The following is a 15,308-nucleotide window of genomic DNA, read 5'->3' on the forward strand; positions in this document are numbered from 1 at the left end:
CATGCCGACTCGAGAGACTGTTGGATAATCCAGAGTATCCATTTAGTAATTTCCAGGGGTGGACTGGACATTTGCATCAGCCTGAAATGTATGTCATCTCCCGGTAGGTACACGGGAAGCTGCATCATCAGAAGATTGCCTGGTAAACATAGAAACAGAATAGAGGGTGTGAATTCTATAACTGAACTGTTTAATGACCTCAATATCCTATGTCCTAATAAGTCTGTCTCCACAATCGTGGTACATTATTTTCTGTATTTGCAGCATGTTTTCACTGGCCTGGGAGAGTTGGTCAGACCCTGGATGTATCTCCGTGGCTGATGTTTTCCTCCACCTGGCCCATCCTTTCTTTAGATATTAATGATTCAGTCAACCTCCTGTCCATCTATTGTCCTGGACATCGTGCCTTCTCTTGGAGGTGACTTTTCCTAGCCTTACTCTCTGATTCACCACTGAATCATCCAAAAATACTTACGAGCATTTGTGTGTGCAAGAAATGGAGAATGCCATGGAGAGACATTTTAGTAAAAGCGATACATAAGTACCATGTAAACTAAAGCAGGGGAAAATGAGGTTATTTCAAATAGTGATAAATGCTATGAAAATTTTTGAAGAGGGCAATTAGATTGAGGGTTGGCATGAAGACGGATGTAGACAGGGAGGGCAGGTAAAGTCTGACCTGAACCACACATGGTAAGGACCTAGTCATGTGAAGGTAAAAATTTATTTCTCAGAGGAACCCTTATGTCTATCATTGAAGTGGAAATTCATTGCGAGTCACTATAGAGATAATGTGGCACAAATTAGGCAAGTACGGCTGCGGTAGGGTTGTGTATTGGGTGATCATGCCTTCCAAACCAAAACTCCAAACACGTTATTTAACATGTAGCACACACACTGGAATAACTATTAGAAATCAGGGCTATCTTGGGGTTTCCAAGACACGTGATGACTATAGTTAATAGGCTACAGTGGGTTGCTCTGGGCACCTGACCCCACACTGTTGAGGTGGGAAGTGTGTTTCTGGTTTCTAAAAAGCGAAATAACAGTTTAGAATAAAACCACTTGCCATTTGGGACCATAGCTCTTTTCCCCAACTAGATTGCATGCTCTTCCCTCAGAGCAAAGTCTGAGTTTTGTACAATTTGGAATCCCTCGAAGCACCTACCAGAGTGCTGCGCACGTAGAAGGCACACAAAGGCCCGTGGGTTTGCCTTCTATTCCGAACCTGCTCTTCACTTGGCGCGACTGAGCCCTCCTGCTGTCAGCCCTGTGGCCCCGAGCGCCGAGCTGCTGTTTACCCTCCGGCCGCACGGGGGCGCAATGCGAATTCCGCGCCCCGGGGACGAGCGGCCGGAGCCGGTCTTGGTCCGGGAGGGCCGCACTCCCATAATGCACCTTGTGTCAACACGGTCCTGGTGGTCGCTTCGAGGAGGGGCCCGGGGCGCCCAGCGGAGCTGCACGCAGCCGGAGGGGTATCAGGCGGGGTCCGGCTGTTGAGGGGCGACTGGCAGCCATGGCGGAGTCGGCGCCTGCTCGGGTAAGAGTCCTCGCCTGGCACGGCTCGGGGGCGCGTTCGGGATGGCGGAGCCCCTGGGCGGGGGCGGGGTGTCCGTCAGGCTGTTAGCGCGGATGGACACCGACCTCGCCTCGCAGCCCGGGGCTCCGCCGGCCCCCCGTCCGGTTCCTTCCGCGTTGGGCCGGAGTTCCAGCGTCGTGCGCCGTCGCTGGGAAACTTCTCTGAGGGCTTGTTCCGTGTGTTTGGATCTGTGACCGTCCTCACACGTTTTCTCCGTTGTGCCAAAAGCGAGCCCGTTTCCAAGCTGGAGAGGTGGCGCGGAGGAGAAACTCGGGGTCCTCCTCGCTGCCAGTGAGTTCGCCTGGTGCCCCGAGTTCCCAGGACGCTCTGTCGCTCCGCGACCAGCTTGTTCTCCGCCTGATGTGCTTCCCTCGTTCCTTCTGCCACCTTCTCCCGCGACAGACTTCTGTCCTGGGGTTGCAGCCACACGTTGAAGTCAGGCTGGCTTCCTCTCCTTGGAGACAGGTGTAATTGCAGGGTTTTGTATGTGAGCTGTCCGAGCTCTCGCCCCCGCACCCACCCCCAACCATCCCCATTCTGGGATGTCAGGGCACCGAGCTTGGGGTGAAGAAAACCCTGGGCATGGAGTCAGAAAACTGGATTTCGGCCGTAACTCAGCTCTCAGCTATCCAGGTCTAGGCTTCCGGTTCCCCAGCTGTAAATTGTTGGGCTAGTTGCGAGGTGACCTCTGAGGTTCCTGCCAGCTCTGACATTCTCACGTTATTCCAAAGTAGTGGTGAATTTGAGCACAGACGAGGATGTGCTATGGAAAAGGCAAGGGGAAGTGAGTTGGTTTTTCATGCAGCTTGCTTGGTCTAGAAACACTTTCAGAATCACACGAGATCTTGTGAATTGAGGCTGAGGAGATGCTGTGGTGAAAACCTGACCGTGAGCAAGATGCACTGTATTTCATTCTTGTAGAAAGTGGGTAAGAACTAAGAGGGGACGTATTGGAAGGCTTACAGAACACAGTGTTTGCTTTCTAGGAAGTTACACTTGAATGGCAAAGGCAGGACACAAACGTTTGCAGTGTTTACTTCATCTGTCTTCTTGGAACTGCGGTGATCCAGTCAAACACTTGGCCTTTCCTCAAGACTAAATTTGTGTTCAAGTGGGGCAGGAGGACAACTGAGAGCACTTCTTCCTAACTTGTCAGTGCACAGTGCACAGACCTCCCTGTCATCAACAGGCCTTGTTAAAAGGAAGTCTTTAAAGATCTGCCAAAATCCCACACTGCACTTCAAGTAGCTTATGGAGGTCTGTCATTGTAGAATATATTTAAATTGTCCTTGAGCATATTTCTGTTCTTAGACATTGTCTTTTCAGATGAGTATTCTAGGCGTCTCATTTGTCAGTATGGCCAAGTAGGTATCCTGATGAAAACAACTAAAACTGCTGGGGGGAAAAACACAAATATATTTGAAGTATATGAGTAAAGAATACTTGGAGCCTAAAAACTAAGTGAAAGAGGGAGCTCTTAAGAGGTAAGCAGGGTTCTGAAGCCAACTTTGAGGGCTGTTGCTGAACATTCATCTAAAGTGTTTATCACCTCAAGGGGCCTGGGAAATAGATGAAACTCAGAGCCTAAGGTGGGGAATCTAAGAAGTCTCCCAAACCCATAAAGCTGAGACTTCAAAGGGCAACATTCATGGTGACCCTCACATGGGTTTATTGCTTGAATTCATATGACCTGGATGGTCCAAGAAACCTCAAACCAAGAATTTAGTTTAAAGTAGAACCTCCTGCTGCCCATCAAAAATAAACAAATCTTCTCTAGAAAAGTCTACATTTAACTCAGACTTCAAATAATTCTCATAGATAAAATCCCAAAAAAATTTAATTCAGAATAAAAAAATCACCAAACAAGTAATAAAAAACTATGAGGAAAAGCCAGTAAAAATAATAGACAACAAAATTAGACCTTCAGAGATTTCAGATGTTGAATTTCCAGAAGAAAAACATATTGGAATTACAGAAGGAAAACACACACACACGTTCAAACACTCAATCTGCACTGTAGGTCATATTTGATGCATAGCTAACGGCTGAGAATATTGTAGGGCTGACACAAATGCTAATAATGCATAGGAACCCAATAGATCCCAGTCAGGAAAAACAAAAAGAAATCTATCTAGACACATAATAGTGAAGGTACAGAATGCAAGGCAGAGGGAATTCTTAAAAGCCAAAGAAAAAAGATAGATTACCTTGAAATGAACTGCTGTAAGACTAGTGGGGTCAAGCTTCTCAACAGCAACAATGGAAGCCAGACAGTAGTACAGTGATATAGGCTGAAGGAAAATAACTACAATCCCCTATTTTTATGCTCAGCAAAATTATCTTTAAAAAACAAGGGTAAAGATATTTTCAGACAAATTAACACTGACAGTTTGCTACTAATATACTGGCATTAAAGGACATTCTAAAGGATGTACTTCAGGTAGAAGAAAAATTATCCCAAATACAGAAAAGGCAAAAAAAAAGAAAACATCCAAATGGAAAGTCTGACAGTAAGAAAGTACTATGGTCCATGAAAATGGGTAAATCTAAATAAAGATTGACGGAATAAAACAGTAACAATCTCTTGGGTTAAAAACAAAGGCGGCATTAACATACAGGGCAGCCCTGATGTAAAAGTTAGGAAGAGATGATCAGAATTCAAATGTTTAAAGGTTGCCGTAAGTATGCTTCCCATAATTTCTAGGATGATTGCTAAAAGACTAGAAATTGGCTGTATGACTTACAAATTAAAAGGGGGAATAATAGAATAAGAAAAAAATCATCTAAAGAAGGCAACAAAGAAGATAAAGATGGGATAAATAGCACAAAAAGGTAAAAGTAGATAAGCATGCATCAGCAATTACAGTAAATATAAATGAACTAAACATTCTTGTTAAAAGGAAAAGATTGGCAGGATGGGGTAAATCAACTGTATGGCTTATAAGAGATACAACTCAAAGATAAAGCTGTAGAAATGGTTGAATATAGAAGAATATGAAAACAGACCAGGCTAATACTAATCAAAAGAAAATTGGTTTAACTCTGTTAATATTGCTAGAGATAGAGGGCTACTACTACTTTTATAATGGGAAAAGACTCGATTTACCAGCTTAATAGGACATTTATAATTTTATGTGCACTAATTATATAGTCTCAAAATAAATAAAACAAAAATTGAGAGGACTACAAGGAAAATTCAGTGTCGTAGTGGAAGATTTTAATATAGCCTTAGTATTTTATCAAGCAGGAAAAAAATAGTAAGGGCATAGTACATCCACTAGAACTTTTTGAAATGATGGAAATACTCTCTCTGCACTGTTCAGCATAGTAGCCACAAGTTACAGGTAGCTATTGAGCACTTCATATGTAGCTAGGAACTGAATTTTTAATTTAATGTTAATTAATTTAATTTTAAACAGCCACATGTTTCTAGTGGCTGTTACATTGGACAGCACATATATAGAGGATATGATTAATTTTTTTCTCATATATAATTTTTGTGTATAGTGAGATTAATGAAAAAAGAGAATTCCCCCCCCAAAAAAGCACACACACAACTGTTAGAAATGAAAGTGCGTTCTGGCGGTTGACGCTGACTAGACTGGGACCTTAGGTAGGGCTGCTGAACAGACCGTCAGCATGTGCCCTCTCCATGTGGCGTGGGACTCCTCGGGGGAGGCCAGCCTGCCTGTGACCTGCTCCACTTGACATGGAGTGGAGCAGGGACAGGGTGTCCCCTCCAAACCCTCATTTAATTGCGTAGCCATGAGCAAAATAGATGTTGTCGGAAGCCACTACATTTTGGGATCCTTTGTTATACAGCAACTGGTGATTGAAACACGTACCTTGGGGACATGTTTACATATCTAATGATATTAAAAATACTTTTAAAAAGGAGTATATACTATGTATATGGATTGAAACATTTTATCCTGAAGATGTCACTTCTCAAATTTATCTATGGATTTGATGCAGTTCCAATCAAAATCTCTAAGGATATTTTTGTGAAACCTTTCAAGTTTGTAGAATGTCAACAGTCCCCAAATTTTCAATATACTCGTGTAAAACGAGGTGGCGCTTGCCTTACCAGGTATCAACCGTTATCAAAAAGCTGTGGTCCTTGAGATGGTAATATTGGTAAAGTGGTAGAAAAATTGACCCAGAGAACAGAATAGAGGTGCCAGAAACAGACTGTAAAAAGAACTTGATTTATGCCAGAGGTAGCATTGTAGATCAGTGGGTCAACGATGGGTTCTTCATTATTTAGTGTTAGATCTGTTGGTTTCCATATGAAAATTGAGCCTTGCACCATACACAAATGCATTTCTAGTTGAGGTAAACATGTAAATGTGAAAGCCAAAACTATAAAGTATTTAGAAGACGGTACTGTGGAATATAGATTTTTATTTTTTCTACACCTGACATGAAAGTTCAAACCATAAAAGAATTAATAGTGATAAAACCCAACTACATTAAAGTTAAGGACTTTTTATCAAAGGATAATAAAGAGAGTGAAAAAATGAGGCACAAATAAGGAGACGATACTTGCAACACATATAACTGATAAAGATCAGTAGCCAGAATTTACAGAGAAATCCTATGAGACAGTCAGGGAAAGGCAGGTAACCCAAAAGAGAACTGGATGAGACCTTAGCAGGTGGTCCACTGACGGGGAAATTTGAATGGCCAGTAAACGTATATTTGTTCTTGGTGTCTTCATCTCAGTGTCCTCACTGTGAGAGAAGCCGTCTTGAATAAAACATGCCACATGAAAGCATCTGAAGCTTTGGGAGGTCAGGACTGAAATGTGAGCGTGCAATGGGACAGTGAGGGGACGAGGACAGCTTCGGGAAGACATCCCAAGTGTTGGTTTTAGTCATTTTGAGCTTCCGCCATGGTGATTTTCCTACTGTCAAGGGCAGACCATGAAAATGAGAAGTACAAGAAAGATGTCAGAGGACTCAGATCGTTTCAGTGCCTGTTTATTAGGGATTTAGTAGATGTGACTCACACTTGCTGCTGGGCTGTGAAAATGCATGAGTCTTGTAGGTCCTGCTGAGGAGCCTTGTCCTTATTGTCAGGAGCCGCTGAAAGGTTTTCAGCAAGGGTGACAAGATCAGCTGTGAAGTCGGACAGGAATGTGGAGTTGAATGGATATAAATTATATCAATAATCATAGTAAAATACTACAAATAGCCCAAAATACCTAATAGAAATAAAAGTTGATTTAAAAAGTAAATACTGACAGAGGAAAGTCTTAGAGAGTATGCTGCGTGTGAAATGCAGGTAACAAAATGTATGTACAATATGATTTCAATTTTGTTGAGAAAGAAATAAGTTAAAAGATGAAAAAAACAGGAAAAACACCAAAATTCTTAACAGCTCACCTCTGGATGGTGGTCTGTACATAATCCCTCCCTCCCTTTCTACTTTGACGTTTTTATTTTTTATTACAATGTACGTGTATAATTTGCGGTATCAGAATGCAAAGAACATACTTTTAAAATCTGAAAACAAGTAGAAGCGAGGTACCAGCTGTAAGCGCTCCTGCACCAATGGACCCACCCATTGTTTTCTTTACCTGATGGTTGGAGGAGACACTGACGGTGACCCTGTCCGGTTCTTCAGCACAGGAGGAAGCGCCGCTCCACACCTTCGGCATCGCCCACGCTGCCCCCACAAGCGACGGAGAAAAGCTCCTATCTGCAGACGACAGAGATCTCCCTCTGGACAGTGGTGGCCGCCATTCAAGCTGTGGAGAAGAAGATGGAGGCCCAGGCTGCCCGGCTGCAGAGCCTGGAGGGGCGGACGGGGACAGCCGAGAAGAAGCTGGCCGACTGCGAGAAGACGGCCGTGGAGTTCGGGAACCAGCTGGAGGGCAAGTGGGCCGTGCTGGGGACCCTGCTGCAGGAGTACGGGCTGCTGCAGAGGCGGCTGGAGAACATGGAGAACCTGCTGAGAAACAGGAACTTCTGGGTCCTGCGGCTGCCCCCGGGCAGCAAGGGGGAGGCCCCCAAGGTAACCTGTTATTTCAGATTCTGAGTTGCTGACTTTTCCTTCAGGGCTGTGACGAAAGGCACTCATTGTGTGACATTTGTGATTTCAGGTGTCCCGGTCACTTGAAAATGATGGCGTCTACTTTGCAGAGCAGGAGGGGGAGAACCTGGAGGACTGGCAGAAGGAGCTCTACAGAAACGTGATGCAGAGCAACTACGAGACCCTGGTCTCTCTGAGTAAGGAGCGCCTCCTCCCCAGAATGCCCTCAGGCGCCCTGCAATTCCTGGCCAGGAGCTGGTGGCCCAGACCACACCTGGCGTCTGGCTGGCTTTGGGTCGTCCGGTTGACCTGTGCCAGTCCTCAGTTTGTGAAGACTTTGGAAAGATCATAGTGCGTTTCTTCTCTGTGCTCACATGGTCAGACCTTGATAACATTTACTAACAGATAAGATGGCATCACATGCATTATGGTGTAACATGACTGGGGGTCCTCATGCTGTTTTTAATACTTAATTACTTAAGATTATTTGATAAGAAACTCTTTGTCACCGGAGATGAGACAGACAGCATAGGCCAACCCAGAATTTTCCTTGGCGTTTGGCTAGAATTCCAGCCAGTCGTGGTCTCAACAATGTTTATTTTGTGTTGATTATAAATGCTGCTTAATAGATGCACATCTTTATATGCAAAATATTAGTTATTACATTATAGGTGCATTTTATTTGGTAGACAAACTCTTTCAAAGCCTGAGTCTGTGGAGGATTGTCACAAAGGCCAGTGTGACTGGAGCAGAGTGGAGTGGGAGGAAAGTAGAGAGATGCCTGTGTGACCTCGGCCGGGCCCTGTGTCCTGCTGGTGGCTTTTTCCTGTCCATCCTGTGGGTGGGGGCATCACTGTGTCTGCTTGATCTCGCAGTGCTTCAGCACAAATGGAATCAGAAACCCTGAAAGGAAGCAACACTTGACACCATGTATGTGTGAGGAAGTGCTGGTGTCGGGGGCTAGAATGGTGTGGGCTCCTAAGCCTGACCGCCTGAGTCATGAGTGACACAGGAATAGAGCGCTTGAATTAGCCAGGCTTGTCTAGTTATCCCCAGCTCGGGGGGAAAGTGACAAGGACAGTACTTTGAATCTTTGGAATCGACTCCGTGACATTGGTCACCATGCCCATCAGCAGATGACCAGTACTGGTGAGTTTGTACCTTCTCCTGGACTCACACTGTCCCGTTTCCAATGCAGAGGTCCTTGGCGAGCCAGAAGGAGAAGCGGAGCTGGGTGCAGAGATGCTGGGTGACTTGGAGGAGGAAGGCCCTGACGGTGTCCACCCAGGTGAGTGGCTCTAGAATATTCCAGCTCCCTCTGCACTTCCTGCAGCCTATAGCGAGCTTTCCCGCTGCTAAACTGCCAAACACTGACTATCAGTAACCTCAGGTGGCATTTATTTAGTCTAGACTCCTTTATAATTACCATCAGTTCACCTCTTTTATGTGTGTCTTTACTCGTGTAGGCTCCTTGAGGTTCGTGACCATATCAGGCTTCTCTGTGCCTTGTGGAGTAGAATACATAATGGGCTGTAGTCAGAACCCCCTGGGGACTGAGACGAGAGGGTTGGTCACAGCTTCAGGAGTGAGGCTGACTGGGTGAAGGGCAGAAAAAGCATTTGGAGGCCAGGTAATTTGGGGAGAATATGAGGGAATAATAGCTGGATACATGAATTTTTAAGTTACATAGGTTTAGTTTTTTATTTTAATCTTTCACGTTTATTTTTTTAATAGTCTCCTGAATTAGTTGTTACAGTATACTGAGCTATTTTTCACAGAGGTTGAATACAGATTTGAGGATAAGCTTGGAGAACTATCCTTTATCACATTGTTCTGTAAGGATAATATATTCAGATTTCCAGTCAAATGTCTATACCTGCATATAGGTTTAGTTTTTCAGGTCTTGGAACCCAATCAGTCTCACCCTCCAAATTGTCGTAATTCCTTTGATCCTGAGGTAGTTTGATTTGAGCCCTTATGAAATTCGTAGATGTTTGTTTAGTTCTAAAGAAATCAGAAGTGTTAGAATGTGATCTTTTTTGTCGGTTTTTGTTTTGGCAGCAGAAGGGGTCATGCTCAAGCCGGAGCTACCGTACCCGCAGGAAGGCTCTGCGGGTCTCCCGGGGGGGTTCTCGGGCATGGCTGAAGAGCATGCGGCTTTCCTGAGCCCAGAGCAGACTGAGGTCTGGGACGGTCAGGGTGGGTCTGTCCTCCTGGAATCAGGGCCCGGGGACACGAATCTGGAGGAGCCTGTTGAAGGCAGTAGAGCCCCGAGCAGTGGCAGAACTTTGGGTTGCTCCCCAAAGCCGAAATCTAATAGGCAGGTGCAACCGGGTCAGGAATGTGGGCAGAGCGTGAAGCTGAAAAGGGACACTTCCAGCCCCTACGAATGTTCTGAATGCGAGATCAGCTTCCGCTACAAGCAGCAGCTGGCCACACATCTGCGGACCCACTCAGGGTGGGAGTCTTCCACGACCTCAGAGCCAGAAGAGAGCCTTCGGCCCAGGCCACGGCTTAAGCCCCAGTCCAAGAAGGCAAAACTGCATCAGTGTGAGGTGTGTATGAGGAGTTTCAGCTGCAGGGTCAGCCTGGTGACCCACCAGCGCTGCCACTTGCAGGAGGGGCCCAGTGGCGGCCACCGTGTCCAGGAGAGGTTCTCGCCCAACAGCCTGGTTGCACTGCCCGGCCACATCCCCTGGAGGAAAAGCCGAAGCTCCCTCATCTGCGGTTACTGTGGGAAGAGCTTCAGCCACCCTTCCGACCTGGTGCGACACCAGCGCATCCACACGGGCGAGCGGCCGTACAGCTGCTCCGAGTGCGAGAAGAGCTTCGTGCAGAAGCAGCATCTCCTGCAGCATCAAAAGATCCACCAGCGTGAGCGGGGCGGGCCGGCCCTGGGGCCGGGGAGGCCCGGCGGCCTGCTGTAAGGGTGCCGGCCCTCGCCTGTGCGGGGGGGTCCAGGGGCTGCCATAGTCCCCCCGAGAGACGCTGCGCAGCCAGGGACTGGCTTCCTCCTGAGGGGAGTTGCTTGGATTTGCCTTCCCTTGACCAAGCAGCAGGCCGAGCCCTGAGGCCGTCCTCAGAACTGTGTGGAAGCGGAGGGGTCAGGGCCAGGCCTCTCCGTGCTGTCTGCCCTGCTGCTGAGTTTGCCATGACGTGGGCCCCTTCACGTCTCCCACCCACACTGGTATTTGTGGGCTGGGGCTGGCTCTCTGACCCCGCAGGGGCTGGGGGCTGGTTCGAGGGCCTGTCCCAGCATTTCAGGTCTTCCCACAGGGTGGAGTCGGGCCAAAGGAGTGAGCTGGTGTGTGGGAGAGTTCTGGAAAGCATAACCCTCTATTTGCTCTTCTTTTGTAGTCTCTTTGTTAGTAACAAGTAGAAGAAATAATTTAAAGGAAGCGCTCACCCTGCTCTGAAGAACCTTTTGGAATTAGATTTTAGTTGATTTTTTAAAAAATACAATCTGACACTTGTTTTTTTAAATTTCCGGAGTTGTAGAAGTTGTTCCTAACATGGGGACCGGGCCTACCCTCTAGGAGGGAATCGTTTCTGGGGCTCTTTTAGCCCACCCGCACTTAGGTCAGAGATCGGGGGGCACTGTGTGGCTCCCTCTCAGATGGGGCTCCCTGGGTCAAAAGGACCGAGAGGAAGAGAGCAGTGGCAGCAGACCCCAAAGCCCCTGTCGAAAACGAAGAGCCCAGTGAGGGAGCTGGGTACGTAGAGGCTTCCTTCCCGGAGTTCGGCGCTTGCGTTTCTCGCCACAGCCTCTCTTGCCTTCCCCTTCGGTCCCAGTCCTCGCTGGGCTCTGCAGCCTCACAGGGTAGGCGACTCCTTTGTTACTTAAGGTTGTTCAGCTTGTGCCAGTGGTTATTTGAGTTTGTTCCTCTTATAGCAGTTGTTCCTTGAGGTTCAAATGACACACTTCCCAAATTAGTCCTGGGGTGACTGTCCCGGAGATGATGGAAGAAAAGCACGCAGGTGCTCGTCTCAGGAGTGTCGCATGCCTGCCCCGCTGTTCGGGGAGATGGGAGTGGGCTCCTGGGTCCTGTGGGAGTGTCCCCCTTTGATGACTTGCAGTTGCCTAGAATAAAACTTGCTACTAGAAAGAAACGTGCTCACGTTGGGTGTTTTTCTCCGTTTGTCAAGAATACCCTCCTGGGGCCAGCGTGGAGGAGGTGCCTGGCCTGAACAGTGACAGAGGCGTGACTTAAACCTTGGACAGATGACAAGGGAGTGTGTATGGAACCCTGTTTGTGGCAGGCCAGGGCTGCTGACAGTTGGGTGTCAGTTGTTGGAAGGTGGGAGGGAGAGAAGGCAGGTACAACCTCGTGGGTTTCCCGGGAAGCACTGGGTAGCAGTTAGGAAGTCGGCTTAGATGTACGCGTAGCCACATGGGTCAGTCTTAAACATCCATTGCTGAGCAGAAAATGTAAGAAGTTGAATGAGATCTGTAACAGTACCATTTATGTAAATTAAAAATGCATGTACACAAAACAAATCACTTTGTAAGAACACATAGAAATGAAAAGTTACATGTTAAAGGCATTACAGTTGCCCATGGGAAGAGTGAGTGTGAGATGGGGATAAAAAGGAACAAATAAAATGAATAGACAGATGTAAACTCGGGTCGCTGTAAGATACAGGATTATCTAGGTGTAGAGACCAAACGTGGAGGGAAGTTGTCACAGGGCAGGCAGCAGGCGAGGCGCTCAGCTTCCCTGAATGCAGGAAAAGATGGACCGTCTCCTAAGTCCCGTCTACAGACTGCGAACCCCAGCTTCTGCATTACAGACACCCCGTCGCCCATCCTTGATTCCTGTCACCTCCCAGGTCTTCCTTGCATTGTGGGGAGCAGAGCAGAGTACAAGGTAGGGTTCCATTTCTCCAGCAAAGTTAGGTTCTCCCTGAGGCAGGGAAATAATTATATTAAATGGGGACTAGTGTAATAATGGCTAATATTTGCTGAGCACTAATGTGCTAGTCACTGTTTTAAGTTCTTTACATAAAAGTGAATGTAACCCTCGCACGACCCTGTGGGATGAGTTTGAGTATTACCCCACTTGACGCATGAGATACGGGAAGAAACCTGCGCTGAGGTAGCAGGCGGGGCTGGCTCTGAGCCCAGGCTGTCTTGCTTCAGAGCCCACACACTTGATTGACCGTGGACTCTTGCTTCTGGTTGCCCGCAGTTAAGTACCTGGTGTCCAGGTTGGATTCTCGATCCTTGTTACTCAATGACCCAGCTGGTCTCCTGCCCCAGCAGCATTGACGTTACCTGGGAGTGTGGTAGAAATGCAGACTCAGACCCACTGAATCCGAATCTGCATTTTAACACGATCTTCAGGTCATGTCTGCACAGATTCAGGCACGGTCTTGAGTGATACAAAAAATCAGCCTCTTGCCTGTTTCAACTGTCCTTCATTGAACACCTGCTCTGCTGGATGCTGAGAAGAAAACAGGAACTGGAACTGATGAACAGGGCTGATCAAATTAGAAAGATTTAAATCAACATACAGGGGCAAATTAAATGTCAAACACTCCAAAGAATTAGGCGCGGGCTGAGCACAAAGTGGCTCAAAAGGCGCTGACTGGGGAGGACTTGGAGTTTTTATTTCCTTCTCTAGAATGGGCTGCTCCTCTCTAATTGTGGGGCTGCTTGATTGATACCTGTGATTGGTAATGGCTAATGGTTATAGTAAACAAGGGCAAGTTTGGGCGGAGAGGGGTGGCCTTTTGGGGGGTCATTTCCCGAAGGAAAATGGACATGCAGGAATGTTACCTGCCGTATCCAGGTGTCTCAGAGACCCAATTCCTGTCTCTAACTGCCTGCCTGCCTTATGTCCCCCTTGAGAGACGTGATCCCCGTACGTCAATTTGGGAAGTTGAGGGACAGGAGATCTCTTCTGTATCTGCTTCCTGCTGAATGTGGCCGTTGTCCGCCTATTGGGGATTCACAGGACTCTTGTCCTGTCTGATCTTAGATGAGGGGAAGGGGGTCTCGAGATCTGCCTGGAGGACCATGGTGACCGCTGTGGTTGGGATGTGTTGGAAGTCTTACTGGGGCCTCACTTTTATCCTAATAGCCCCTAGATGAGGAGAGATTTTAGTTAATAGAGTTGAAAGTGTTGGCCCAAGAAGCAGGATTCAAAGCCATTGACACAGGGTGACTGCATGATGAAAAATTGTTCGGCTTCATGGACCCTGGCCTTTCTTCTGGTTTAACCGGTCATTCAGTTATTGTTCACCTGGGAGCTAGGCCTGGAAAAAACACTGTGATACAATGATCATAGTCAACAGATGTTAATCACAAGCTTTAGGATAATTATTTAAAGCAGGGGATAGGAGATTTCTATAATTCAAGTTAAAAATCTATTGTTTATGATTAAGAAACTGATTTGAAAAATGATTATAACCAGGGGCTGTGGAGCCAAAACACTAGGGAAAAGAAAACTTAGAGTTTCTAGAGTGAGAAGCCCTTTCGTTGTATCAGAGTCAATAGGATGTGATGCTTTTTGAAGGCAGAGACCATGTCTGAATCGTATCCTGACTCCACAGCTTCCAGCACAGGGGCTTTGCACATAGGTGCTCACCACCAGTTTATTGAATGAACAGGTGTAAAGGGGAACTCACAGAATAGGGAACTCAGTGTTATCTGAACTAGGGATGCCTTCGTGGAGGAATGGGGACTTGGATGTACTTCCTGTGTCCCTCTTCTAATACTTCCCCTCCTAAGCTTTATAAATGTGGGTGGGTCCACTTTAAAAAGTGGTACCTTCTCCAAGTGAGGTGTACCCCTAGAATTTGGGGCAAGATTAGGAAGTGCTACTTTAAGATCATGAGATCAAATCAATAAATGGCATTGTTCATTGTGGACAATTGTGTTGGCCCCTGCTTCTTGGGCCAACACTTTCAACTCTAGGTTAGTAACCCAACCTAACCATTTGCAGATGAGTGCTGAAGACATCAAGAGGACCCCTAGTGCTGACGCAGAGAAGAAAGATTCATTTGATGTAAACTCTGAGAAGGAATTTATCTGCTGAGATGGACTCCCCATGGTCAATCGAGGGCCCAAATTTGATACATAATAAGAGCTTAGCAGCCATTTGCTGACGGGCTCCTCCATTTTCTGTGTACCAGGAGGAACCTCAGACTGAACTCTCCACTTCCTGCTGTCTGGGGAAACCCTGGTTTCAGCAGACTAAGACCTGCTCTGTCCAATCAGCACTGCACAGTTTTGATACCTCATTTACAGAAAATGGACCTAATTGAGAACCTGGGTGGGAACTTTTGCTATTGTTTTGGTGGAACACAATTTGGGTTGTTACCCGAGTCTGTGTCTTCAGGGCTGCAGCTTCTTTTTGCTCAAATAAATACCTTTTATTCTTTATTACAATCAAATTAATTTTGGTTTACACTAGGAGCTCATCAGGAGTCAGGCAGACTAATGTATTTAGTATTATAAAGTCCTGGTAAATTGCGATCCTTTAAGAGCTAATGTCCAATGCAAACAGAAGAGTCTGGGGACTTGTTGGACAAAGACTATAAGATGAATGGAAGATGCAGAAAAGGTAGAAAATAAAACTTCAACTGCATAGACCACATTTTTCTTTATATTCAGTGATTAACTCTGGTTCCGGAGTAAGGCTCTTGGATTGTAAATGAGGGAATGGGTCCTAGATTCAGTGGTTTATTC

General features: G+C 46.5%; 1 protein-coding gene across 2 annotated transcripts; it reads left to right on the forward strand.

Annotated features, from left to right (window-relative positions):
- The first annotated feature begins 1,378 nt into the window (after positions 1-1,378).
- Positions 1,379-11,725, forward strand: ZNF212 (zinc finger protein 212). Of its 2 annotated transcripts, none has more exons than XM_019739400.2 (5): positions 1,379-1,540; positions 7,208-7,597; positions 7,686-7,812; positions 8,814-8,903; positions 9,677-11,725. In XM_019739400.2, exons 1-5 carry the CDS (start codon positions 1,517-1,519, stop codon positions 10,540-10,542), a joined length of 1,497 nt encoding a protein of 498 aa, XP_019594959.2. In that variant the 5' UTR covers positions 1,379-1,516; the 3' UTR covers positions 10,543-11,725. The 2 variants fall into 2 exon arrangements, with proteins under 2 accessions (XP_019594959.2, XP_019594960.2); XM_019739401.2 differs by having other exon boundaries at positions 9,680-11,725.
- Positions 11,726-15,308: the final 3,583 nt, after the last annotated feature.

Source organism: Rhinolophus sinicus, linkage group LG11 (genome assembly GCF_036562045.2).
Source record: "Rhinolophus sinicus isolate RSC01 linkage group LG11, ASM3656204v1, whole genome shotgun sequence".
Lineage (NCBI taxonomy): Eukaryota > Metazoa > Chordata > Mammalia > Chiroptera > Rhinolophidae > Rhinolophus > Rhinolophus sinicus.